Raw genomic sequence first — 12842 nt, 5'->3', positions numbered from 1 at the left:
TTCTAAAAGTTTCAAGCAATCAATAGAATGCAGAATTCCAAAATAGCTACACTAGACAGATTCTGCCAATTCAACTGTTGTCTAGGTAGGGAGAAGATTCTTGGTGCTTTCTACTCTACCATTTTCCTAGAATTCTTTCTTTTTTGTTCCTTACCATTTGATTGTGCTTCTCTACCCAATACAGCATTAATTGTGCCTGGTTTTGAACTTATGTAAATGGAATCACAAGCTATATATTCTATTTCGACCAGCTTCATTCACCCTGTGTTTTTATAATTTATTTAATGCTTCTGTGTACAGCTGGAGTTTCATTCATTTCCATCACTATGTAGTATCAAGCTCAAGTGCGTGTGTGCTCAGTTGTGTCCGATTCTTCGTGAGCTCATGGACGGTAGCCCTCCAGGCTCCTCTGTCCCTGGGATTTTCCTGGCAAGAATATTGGAGTGGGTTGCCATTTCCTCCTCTAGGGAATCTTCCCAACCCAGGGATCGGATTGAACCCATGTCTCTGGTGTTTCCTGCATTGGCAGGCAGATTCTTTGCTACTGAGCCACCAGAGAAGCCCATTATATAGTATTCTAAAGTAAAAATTAACTACAATTTACTTATACATCCTACTAACAAAAGGCTTGGTACTGTTCCAAACTTTCAATGCTTATTAGCACTACAGCACACTGAAGTATGAGTTTCGCTACACCATACATGTAGAAGCTCAAGTCTCTGGGTATGAACATCTTCAACTTATTAAAATGTTCCTACTAGCTTATATTCTCACCATCAGAAGGTGAGATTCTCTCTTGCCTTACGCCCACAATGATAACCAGTACTGTCAGATATGTTTGCTACATCAGTCAATATAATGTGATTTCCCAGTGTTATTTTATTGTGCATTAATTGCTAACTAGTTGAGGTTGTACACCTTTTACTATGTTTTGATGTCTTATTTGAGGTTATTTGACTTTTCCTTAATTAGTTCTTTGTACGTTCTAAATCTGAGCTCCTTGTCAAGTTATTCATTGTGCAAATGTCTTATCTACTCTGTGGTTTTTGCTTTTTTACTTATTAATGGTGACAAACTTTTCTTCTTTTGATGAACAATAGTTGCTAATTTTACAGGAGTTAAATTTATCAATCTTTTTCTTTATGTTAGAACATGATATGGCTTAGTTAAAATATTCCCTTACCTGAGGACATGAAGATGTGTGCCTAAATTTTCTTCTAAAGCTGAAGAAATAATTCAAGGTTTGGGTAGTTATCTTCCTCCTGCCAAACACCTGACTGTTCCAGCAGTGTGGGACCAAGCTGAGATTTTCTCAGATGATCTGCTTGCTCAACAGTCCTGCAGTTCAGCCATTCTGGAGTCTCACCCTGGGGGAGGGGGCATTTCACCAAGATACCAACACTGGAAGGCCTTGGACTCTAACTCTTATCTCTTCAACTCTGAGTCTACCAAAAGTACACTTCCACCTCTCAGCTGTGTCTTCCTAACTGGCAAATAACCCATTTCTTCCAGAAGAGAAGTATAACGTCCCTAAAGCACATTTATTAAACACAATGAAATTTCTTGACTACTTCTCCTTTAGAGGAAAGCTAAAGAATGGTATAAGAACTGACAGAAGATGACTCTAACAGGAGTTAGGAATAGATAACCATAGTAAGTAGTGGTTAGAAAATGCCTAAGACTGAAAATGAAGGATGAGTAGTGGAAGATACCTTGAGTCAGCAGGGATGTATCAACATAGTATGTGTGACCAGAGATGGTCCAGGGTACAGAAGAGAAAGCTGACTAAGAAAACATAGAAGATAAGTAATGCTGTTCTATCAGCCATTAACCTAAAATAAAAAGATAAAATAAAAAGAAATACTAATAAGTACCTGCAATCTGTACCGAGCCATCTTCTCCAAGAAGAATATTGCCAGCTTTCACATCTCTGTAAGGAAAAAAAAATTACTTATTAAAAAACACTTATTCTTTGGGGTTACATAATTTAAGAAGTTCAATATATTCACAACACTGGTAATATTTAAATGCTTTAATGCAAAATTGCATTAAAGAGTATTAGGGCCAATAGCAGAACTTTTATTTATTTTTTTTAATAGCAGAACTTTTAAAATTGTAGTCACTTGTACTAAAATCCAAACACAGTAAATAGAAAGCTATAGTAACATATAGCTTTTACTAGTAAATCTGGAAAAACTCAAGATTATTAAATATTTGACTGAGATAATAGGGGCCAAAGAATGTGACCCTCACTCTCACCTTATCTACTTTTAAAAATATACTGATTTTTCTACACATTATGAACACAATTTTAAAATGATCAGTATGTGGCTGATAATAGGGACTATTCTATGCTTGTAACATAAAGATATAAATTGTTCAAACTTATCTATATTCTTATTAGTAACTAAAACAACTCAAGTAATACATAAATACATTTCTGTTATAAAAACCTAAACATCACTGAAAAGGTCAAAATCCCTTTTGATCACTGTTCTCAGGTCTAATATTCTCTACAAAGTTTCCAACCATTATCAGTCTAGTTAACAGAATATGTTCCTGCGACATATCTGGGCTTTTCTTCCAACACAAATGATATTGTACTATCCATTCAAATCTACAACATGTTTTTCTCATGCAATGTGTCAGCAGAATCTGCAAAATTTACATTCCTCAACTCCTATGGGTAATCCATTTCTTTGATAACCTAGAGAAACTCTCACAAGGCACACAGAATGTACAAGGGAGGTGTCTATAGCACTGTCTGAAGTAACAAATAAAAAATGGTAACAATCTAGAAAGTCAACAGTAGCAGAAAGGTTAAATTAAATCTGTTACATCCATGAAATTTATTAAAGTCAATCAATATGTTATGACTTCAAATGCTCTCTAATACATAATACATACTGTCAGTGAACACTTCAAATAGGACAGTGCATTTTGTATGCCACAATTAGTTACACACACACACGCATGAACACATCTTTCCATACACACCAAAAGGAGAGCAATGAATTTAGTTTTTTTAAAGGAGAGGAGTAGGACCAGAGTCAAGGGGAACAGTGTTTGACTGTCCTGTGGGAGCGGACTCACCTATTTATTTCATAATTAAAAATAAATATAATTAGACAAACACAAGAGAGCCAGAACTTGAAGCTAGACCAAAAGAAAAGTGAGGCTAGGTCATGGAAGAAGGCCATTATTTGTCAGGAAAGGGAACCAGTGAAAGGACAACACATCTTCTCTTCCCTGTCCTTCCCATCTTCTTTTCCCCATCCTTAGATAACCATTCCTTGGTAAATAACGAACAACAGTTTCACAAATGTTATGTAGCAGCATCACCATACCAAGAGTACATAACACTTTTCCTGAATATATACTGAAGCATAAAGAAATCATGTTACTCAGTATTTTTTAATGCTTATAAATGCAAGGAATTTATAGGACTTCTTTCCAGAGGCTGACTTACAGTAAAGGCTGGCTCACTTTGTCCTACAAACTTAAAGTCTACACAATGAACAGGAGAGAAATGAGAATATTTCCTTCCTGTGGTGACAAAAACCATTCAACTAAGCCAACCATGAACCTTCAACTCCTTTTTCTGAATGACATCTAAAACTTAATGGAAAAAAACAACGTACAGTTCAGTCACTTCCTCCTCTGTTTTTGCAGCAGATTACAACATATAGTGTTAGTACAGAAGCTGATCCTCTTACAACTACATGAGAAGTTGGTGAAGAACTCAACGTCAACCATTCTACAGACATTCATCATTTGAAGCAATTGAAAGGTGAAAAAGCTTGATAAGCAGGTGCCTTACGAGCTGACCGCAAATCAAAAATATCATCGTTTTGAGGTGTTGTCTTCTCTTACTCTACCCAACAACGAACCATTTCTTGATCAGACTGTGACGTGACAAAAAGTGGGTCTTATACAACAACCAGAGATGATCAGCTCAGTGGTTGGACTGAGAAGAAGCTCCAAATTACTCCCCAAAGCAAAACCTGTAACAAAAAAAGGTCATGGTGGCTATCTGCTGGTCTGTCTGCTGGTGAAATGATTACATCTGAGATGCACCGAAAAATGCAATGCCTGCAGCCTGCATTGATCAACAGAGTAGGCCCAATCTGCTCCATGACAATGCCCAATTGCATACTGCACAACCAACACCTCAAAGGTTGAACGAACTGGGCTACAAAGTTTTGCCTTATGTACCATATTCACCTGACCTCTCGCCAACAAACTACTACTTCTTCAAGCAGCTTGATAATTTTTTGCAGGGAAAATGCTTCCACAACCAGCAGGAGGCAGAAAATGCTTTCCAAGAGTCTGTGGAATCCCAAAGCACAGATTTTTACGTTAAAGGAATAAACAAACTTATTTCTGTTGGCAAAAATGAGTTGATTGTAATGGCTCCTATTTTGATTAATAAAGATGTGGGAGTGAAGTTGTGAAGTTGCTCTGTGGTGTCAGATTCTTTGCGACCCCATGGACTGTAACCCACCAGGTTCCTCTGTCCACGGGATTTTCCAGGCAAGAGTACTGGAGTGGGTTGCCATTTACTTCTCCAGGGAATTTTCCTGACCCAGGGATCGAAACCGGGTCTCCCGCATTGTAGGCAGACACCTTTACCATCTGAGCCACCAGGGGAGATAGGCATGTGTAGGATGTGTGGGAGCCTAATTACAGTGATTTAAAATTCATGGTCTAAAAAATAAATAAATAAATAAATAAATAAAATTCATGGTCTGAAACCACAATTATATTTGCACCAACCTAACAGTGCATACAGCACACCTCTTATCTACTCATCAAATACATTTAAATAGCTAAAAAAAAGACAACCTGCTTTATATCAACTTACGGAGATAAATGAATCACTAAATCCATCCATCCATCCAACTAAACACTAAAATAAAACTTGGTTATCTCTGAAGAGATGTGGAGCAGCAAATCAATCAATTCAACTACATACCAAAACAAAATCAATTGTTCCCTCCTGTTGTCCCAGCTCCCAACTGCCACCTCTTAACTCTGTTCCAAATATCAGACTTATAAACTAGTATGCTGTAACAAAATAAGACAACTATCCATCTACACAGGAGACCAGTTAAACTACGACATACTATACAAACAAAGTACTACAAATACTAACAAACATATGTGGTAATACGTTTATTTCGGCATAAATCTCTCTCAAAGGAATCACAAGAAAATGGCAAGAAGTAGTTCCTTCTAGAGCAGGATACTAGAAGTTCAGTGGAGGAAGGAGACTTTTTAAAAATGCTTTATTTTTTAGAACAATTTTAGATTTACATAAAAATTGAGAAGATGGTGCAGAGGAGCTCCTACACAGCTGTCAGCTAGTTTCCCCTATTCTTTTTTTATTTCCCCTATTATTAACACTGCACATTAGTATGGTTCCTTTGCCACATTAGTCAATCAGTACTGATGCACTATTAATAGGATGTCCTTCTAATGGAATTTGTATGATGTTTTCCTCGTGATTCAATTGGTGTTAAGAGTTTAGGGAAGGAAAACCAGTGAAGTGTCATTTTCATCACACTGTGTCTAGAGTACATAGCATTACCATGAGTTAGCACCACTGATCCTGAGAAGGCCTGCTTTTTTATCCTTTACCATTCTGTACCATTTGAACTTTTAAGCCATGCATTGGCATTGTTACTGTTGTTCAGTCACCTAGTCATGTCCGACTCTTTGCAGCCCCATGAACTGCAGCACGCCAGGCTTCCCTGTCCATCACCAACTCCTGGAGCTTGCTCAAACTCATGTCCATTGAGTCAGTGATGCCATCCAACCATCTCACCCTCTGTCATTCCCTTCAATCTTCCCCAGCATCAGGGGCTCTTCCAACGAGTCAGCTCTTCCCATCAGGTGGTCAAAGTACTGAAGCTTCAGCATCAGTCCTTGCAGTGAATATTCAGGGTTGATCTCCTTTACGATGGACAGGTTTGATTTCTGTACAGTCCAAGAGACTCTCAAGAGTTTTCTCCAGCACCACAATTTGAAAGCATAAATTCTTTGGTGCTCAATCTTCCTTATGGTGCCTCTAACATCTAGTCATCATCTATATGACTACTTTGAAAAACCAAGACCTTTGTCAGCAATGTCTCTGCTTTTTAATACATTGTCTAGTTTGTCAAAATTTTTCTTCCAAGGAGCAAGTGTCTTTTAATTTTGTGGCTGTAGTCACCATTTACAGAGATTTTGGAGCCTGAGAAAATAAAATCTGTCACTGTTTCTGCTTTTTCCCCTTCTATTTCCCATAAAGTGATGGGATTGAATGCCATATCTTAGTTTTCTGAATGTTGAGTTTTAAGCCAGCTTTTTCACTCTCCTCTTTCACTTTTATCAAGATGTTCTTCAGTTCCTCTTCACTTTCTGTCAACAGGGTGGTGTCATTTGCATTTTTGAGGTTACTGATATTTCTCTCAGCAATCTTGATTCCAGCTTGTGATTCATCCAGCCCCAAAATTTGCATGACACACTCTGCATATACATTAAATAAGCAGAGCAACAATACACAGCCTTGATGTACTCCTTTCTCAATTCTGAACCAGTCTGTTGTTCAATGTCTGGTTCTAACTGTTACTTCTTGCCTTGCATACAGGTTTCTCGGGAGACAGGTAAGGTGGTCTGATATTCCCATCTCTTTAAGAAATTTCCATAGTTTGTTGTGATCCACACAGTGAAATGTTTTAGTGCAGTCGATGAAGCAGAAGTGGATGTTTTGGAATTCCCCTGCTTTTTCTGAGATCCAAAAGATGCTGGCAATTTGATCTCTGGTTCCTCTGCCTTTTCTAAATCCAGAAAATCCTTTTCTAAATCCAGAAAATCCTTTTCTAAACCACACATCTGTAAGTTCTCGGTTCATGTACTGCTGAACTGTAGTTTGAAGGATTTTGAGCATTACTTTGCTAGCATGTGAAATGAGCACAATTGTAAAGTAGTTTGAACATTCTTTAACATTGCCTTTCTTTGGGATTGGAACGAAAACTGACCTTTTCCAGTCCTGTGGCCACTGCTAAGTTTACCAACTTTGCTGACATACTGACTGCAGCACTTTCACAGCATCATCTTTTAGGATTTGAAACGGTTCAACTGGAATTCCATCACCTCCACAGGCTTTGCTCTTAGTAATGCTTCCTAAAGCCCATTTGACTTCACATTCCAGAATGTCTGGCTCTAGGTGAGTGATCACACCATCCTGGTTATCCTGGTCATTAAGACCTTTTCTGTATAGTTCTTCTGTGTAGTCTTGCCACCTCTTCTTAATCGCCTCTGCTTCTGTTAGGTCCTTACCATTCCTGTCCTTTATTGTACCCATCTTAGTATGAAATGTTCCTTCGGTTTCTCTAATTTTCTTGAAGAGATCTCTAGTCTTTCCCATTATATTGTTTTCCTCTATTTCTTTCACTGTTCATTTAAAAAGGCTTTCTTATCTCTCCTTGCTATTTTCTGGAACTCCGCATTCAGTTGGGTATAACTTTCCCTTTCTCCTTTGCTCTCTGCTTCTCTTCTTTTCTCAGCTATTTGTAAGGCCTCCCCAGACAACCATTTTGCCTTTCTTTTTCTTACAAATGGTTTTGGTCACCACTTTCTGTACACTGTTATGAACCTCCGTCCACAGTTCTTCAGGCGCTCTGTCTACCAGATCCATCTATTCATCAGCTCCACTGTAAGGGATTTGATTTAGGTCATACCTGAATGGCCTAGTGGTTTTCCCTACTTTCTTAAATTTAAGTCTGAATTTTGCAATAGGGAGCTCATGATCTGAGCCACGGTCAGGTCCAAGTCTTGCTTTTGCTGACTGCATAAAGCTTCTTCATCGTCAGTTGCAAGGAATATAATCAATCTGATTTTGGTGTTGACCATCTGGTGATGTCCATGTGTAGAGTCATCTCTTGTGTTGTTGTAAGAGGGTGTTTGCTATGACCAGTGTATTCTCTTGGCAAAACTATTAGCCTTTCCCCTGCTTTATTTTGTACTCCAAAGCCAAACTTGCCTGTTCCTCCAGGTTACTCCAGAAGTTATTTCTTAATTTCCTACTTTTGCATTCCAGTCCCCTATGATGAAAAGGACATCTTTTTTTGGTGTTAGTTCTAGAAGGTCTTCATAGAACCATTCAACTTTATCTTCTTCAGCATTAGTGGTTGGGGCATAGAGCTGGATTACTGTGATACTGAATGGTTTGTCTTGGAAAGGAACCGAGGTCATTCTGTCGCTTTTGAGATTGCACCTAACCACTGCATTTTGAACTCTTTTGTTGACTATGAAGGCTACTCCATTTCTTCTAAGGGATTCTTGCCCACACTAGTAGATATAATGGTTGTCTGAGTTAAATATTGGTGTTACCCATTCAAAAACTGTTTTCTGAGCTTCTGTCTTTTAAAAAGCATTTGCTTATTTTGTTGTGTCAGGTCTTGGTGTGGCAGGCAGATCTTTCACTGTGACACATGCATGCTCTAGTCGTGGAGCGCGGGCTCCAGAGCACACATGTGGACTCAGCAGTTGTGGTGCATGGGCTTCGTTGCTCTGAGGCATGTGGGAGCTTAGTTCTCTGACCAAGGAATGAACTTGAGTCCCTGCACTGCAAGGCAGATTTTTTAATCACTGGACCACCAGAACAGTCCCTAAGCTTTTGTCTTAAGTGAAGAAACAGCAATCTCTTGTCAGCAGAACCTATACTTTGGATGGCTACTTTTTCTGATCAATTAAGATAATAAATTCATGTTTCCCTTGTCAGACCAAAAATTGCAATCTATAGAACAGCTTCCAAGAGTAAAAGCAGAGGAATACCATGAAGCTAAATGGCTCACTGGATAATTAAACACCAGTCTGTCCTCACACACAACAGGACAAATTGAACTTTGAAGGAAAAGATTTGTAACTAAATATCTGGAAATCAATATAATAGTCCTTTTTTTTCTTAAACTTCATCTCAAATAATATCAAGCAACCCACCAGCCCCCAGTTATATCCTCCAACCACTCTTAAATAGCAAGAACAGTAAGTTCTGTTTTTCACAGCTTGATGCCATTTCTCACATGTCACTATTACACCAAAGTTGCAAATTCCTCTTAAAATTAAAAGTACAGAACAAGTTTCTCCCCATTACATTTTCATGACTCAACAAACGGCATGCCATGTGCTACGTGCTAAGTAACTTCAGTCATGTCTGACTCTTTGTGACCCTGTGGACTGGAGCCCTTTGCCCATGAGATACTCCAAGCAAGAATACTGGAGTGTGTTGCCATTTCCTCCTCCAGTGGATCGTCCCAACCCAGGGACTGAACCCGTGTCTCTTACATCTGCTGCACTGGCAGGCTGGCTCTTCACCACTAATGCCACCTGGGAAGCCCAATAATAGGCACAGTTCAAGAGAAGAAAGGAATCATAACAAAGCTGAAAAATACACTACCATTTATGCATCTTAAACTGACTAAACATCTACCATTTCTGTTAAAGCTAACCCCTTTAAATAGGAAAAAATATTTGGGTACATAGATACAGAGAGAAAAGTGTATCTCTAATTTAGAGACCTGTTCACTCTAGTAGAACTAAAGCCTCGGGTGTCAAGGAGAAAACACAGTAGAGACAGAGTAAAATTATTTGACCTAATCCAGCAGACTGATACAAATCTATCTGAAATAACAATTGGACTCTAAAGATATGGGAAGTAACAAAATCTACTGAAAACATCCATGTCTGCTTCCCAGTAAAACAACTTTCTCCCAACTTTCTCCTACTGAAGTATCAGTGCAGCTCAGCTGAAGTGTTAAGTAGGGTTTTTAGCCTTGGCTGCATACAAGGATCTCTGGGGAAACTTTCAAAAGTCCCAATGCCAAGGACTCATCACAAATCACTTAAATGAATTTCTGGCAGTGGATCTAGTAATCAGTACTTAGTAAACTTTCCCAGGTTATTCCAATATGAAGCCAATGTTGAGGACCTCTGATTTAATGTATAAGAGAATTTCTATTGCAACAACACGGCAAACAGATTTTCATCACTTACTACACAGGCCTTGGCCCTAAGACACACCATCCTCTGTGCCAAACACAAAGAAAAATGCTGGATAAATTAGGGGAGAATACTGTCACATAACTCAATATGAAATAAAAAATGGAAATCTTCAAGCTTCAGAAATGAAAAGGAAAAGAGTAGAGCCGTCAGCCTTGGAGGGCTTCCCAGGTGGTGCAGTGGTAAAAAGTCTGCCAGCCAAGGCAGGAGATACAAGAGACAGGTATGATCCTTGGGTCGGGAAGATCACCTGGAGAAGGAAATGCCAACCCCTCCAATGTTCTTGCCTAGGAAATCCCATGGACACAGGAGTGTGGCGGGCTATAGTTCATAGGGTAGCAAAAGAATTGGAAACGACTTAGCAACTAAAAAGCAACAACACTGAAATGATCGAGATTTTATCATTCATTGTGTTAAAGCGGTGTACTATACTCATTGACTTGAATATGCTGGACCATCCCTGCATCTTTAGAATGAAGCCCACTTAATCATCCTTTTAATGTATTGCTGATTTTGGTTTGCTAATGTTTTGTTGAGGACCTTTGCATATAGGTTTACCTTGTAATTTTCTTATAGAGTCTTCATCTGGCTTTGCTATGGTGGCCTTGTAAAATGAGTTTGTAATGTTTCCTTCTCTTCTAGTTTTTGGAAGAATGTGAGAAGGATTATAAAGTTCCTGTTTAAATGTTTAGTAAAATTCACCAGTGAAATTATTGGTCCTTGACTTTTGTTAGGGAGTTTTTGATTACTGATTTGATCTCCTTAGTGGTAACTGGTCTGTTTAGATTTTCTGTTTCTTCATGATTCAGTCTTGGTAGATTCTATGTTTCTAGGGATTTACCCATTTCTTCTAGGTGCTACAATTTGTTGGTATATACCTGTTCATAGTAGTCTCTTAATGATCTCATATTTTCGTGGTGTAAGCTGCAATGTTTCCTCTTTCACTTCTGAACTGGAGTCCTCTCTTTCTCTTGGTGAGTCTAGCTAAGAATCTATTTGTCTTTTTAAGAAACCAGTTCTTAGTTTCACTCATCTTTTCAACTGTCTTTTTGGTCTGTTATTTTATATATTTTCACTCTTGATGTTTTTATTTAATTTCCTTCTGCTAACTCTGGGTTTAGTCTGTTCTTTTTGTAGTTCCTTAAAAGTAAGTGATTTTAAAGATATCTATCTATCTATCTATATATATATCTATATCTATATATATAAGGCATATACATATCTCTTGTTGTGTTCTTCCACTCTTTCTGCCTTCTTTGATTTTAATTGAGCATTTTATGTAATTCTATTTTTCTCTCCTCTCTTAGCATATTCTTTTTTTCCTTTTTTAGTGGTTTTCCCTAGAGTCTGCTCTATACATTTACAATGAATTCAAGCCCACTTTCACATAGTACTATACCACTTCCCTGAGTTTTCTTTTAATTTCATATATCCCGGAATGGGTATTATAGTCTTGCAACCCAGAACTGTCAACAAGTACAGATAAAAAAAAAAAAAAGCTCTAAGCCTGCTCTCTGTGGCCAAAGAGGCACCAAACCTAGCAGGGACCTCATCCTTGATTACATAGCTGGACTATAGAGTCGCAGGCTGACCAATTAGGCCAGAACCAGAGGTGCCAATGAAGATCACACAGGAAACTTCACTCATTGTCCAATCTACATCTAGTGTAGACAGGTCCATGCTGCCTATACCAGCACCATTGACAGGCCCAGCCAATACCTCCCATTCTTCCACCCAGCAGCTGAGAGTGACCCAGGTCTGGTAACTTTTGCTCCTCTACTCAGTGGCAATAGATGACTTGAGACCCAGTGTCTCCCAACTCCTCACCCAGTAGCAAAAGGTGACCTAGAAAATGTGCCTTTCAAGTCCACAGGGAATACCAGAGAATGAACGGGAGCCCAACTAGCATCAGGTGGCAGGCCATAAGGTGAGCCCAAGGAAGTGTTCCCAGACTCACAGGCACAGCCACTCTCCCCCACCTTTCACCGAGCAGCAGCAGGCCCGGGCAAGTGCACTCTACCCCCATGGGTGGCATCAGCAAGAATCGAGAAGAGAGCCTCTAGTGCTACACGCACAAAACAAACCAGAACACCACTGCGAGGGCTCTCAAAATCAGGGAAACTGCCTGGTAAAATATATTACTTCAATATATCATTATCTCAATAGGATCAAAAGTCTTCTAACATAATATCCAAAATATCCATGATACAATTTTAAAAAAGTATTCAACATACCAAGAACCAGAAAAAATTCATAAGAAAAGACATCTAAGGGACTTTCCTGACAGTTCAGTGGTTAGGACTCTGCTCCGAATGCAGGGGGCACAGGTTCAATCCCTGGCGGGGAACTAAGCCCCTGCATGCCACATGTCATGGCCAAAAAGAAACAGGAACAGAAAGACTGATATCAACATGAAGAAGAATCAGATGTTGGAACCATTTGACAAGAATTTTAAACCAGCCACCATAAAATGCTTCTAATATGCAATTTGAAATTCTCAAATGAAAAACAGAAAATCTCAGCAAAAAAATAAAAAATGTAAAAAGAACCAAATAAAAATTATAGAACTGAAAACCTACACTAGCAGAAATAAAAGCTCCAGGAATGGGTTCCAGAATAGAATGGAGAGGACAGAGGATAGAATCAGCACACTTGAAAGAAAATCAAGAACATTTACTCAATTTGAACACAGAAAAAAATAGGCTGAAAACCAAGCCAGAAGGATTATGGTACAATATAGGTTCAACAACAAAAGATCTAACATTTCCATCATTAGAGTCCCAGAAAAAAAGGAAGGA

The 12842-nt window shown here is 38.7% G+C and overlaps 1 protein-coding gene across 2 annotated transcripts in view; it reads right to left on the bottom strand.

Annotated features, from left to right (window-relative positions):
* Positions 1–12842, bottom strand: part of OXSR1 (oxidative stress responsive kinase 1) — an 85541-nt gene that overhangs the window by 38146 nt on the left and 34553 nt on the right. For both annotated transcript variants that reach the window (XM_020914943.2, XM_070455425.1), the window contains one exon: positions 1875–1930. In XM_020914943.2, coding sequence (XP_020770602.1) covers positions 1875–1930 — 56 coding nt within the window. The remainder of the gene's footprint in view (positions 1–1874; positions 1931–12842) is intronic.

Source organism: Odocoileus virginianus, chromosome 26 (assembly GCF_023699985.2).
Source record: "Odocoileus virginianus isolate 20LAN1187 ecotype Illinois chromosome 26, Ovbor_1.2, whole genome shotgun sequence".
Taxonomy (NCBI): Eukaryota; Metazoa; Chordata; class Mammalia; order Artiodactyla; family Cervidae; genus Odocoileus; species Odocoileus virginianus.
The sequence above is the reverse complement of the archived record's forward strand: the minus strand, read 5'-3'. Positions and strand labels throughout refer to the sequence as shown.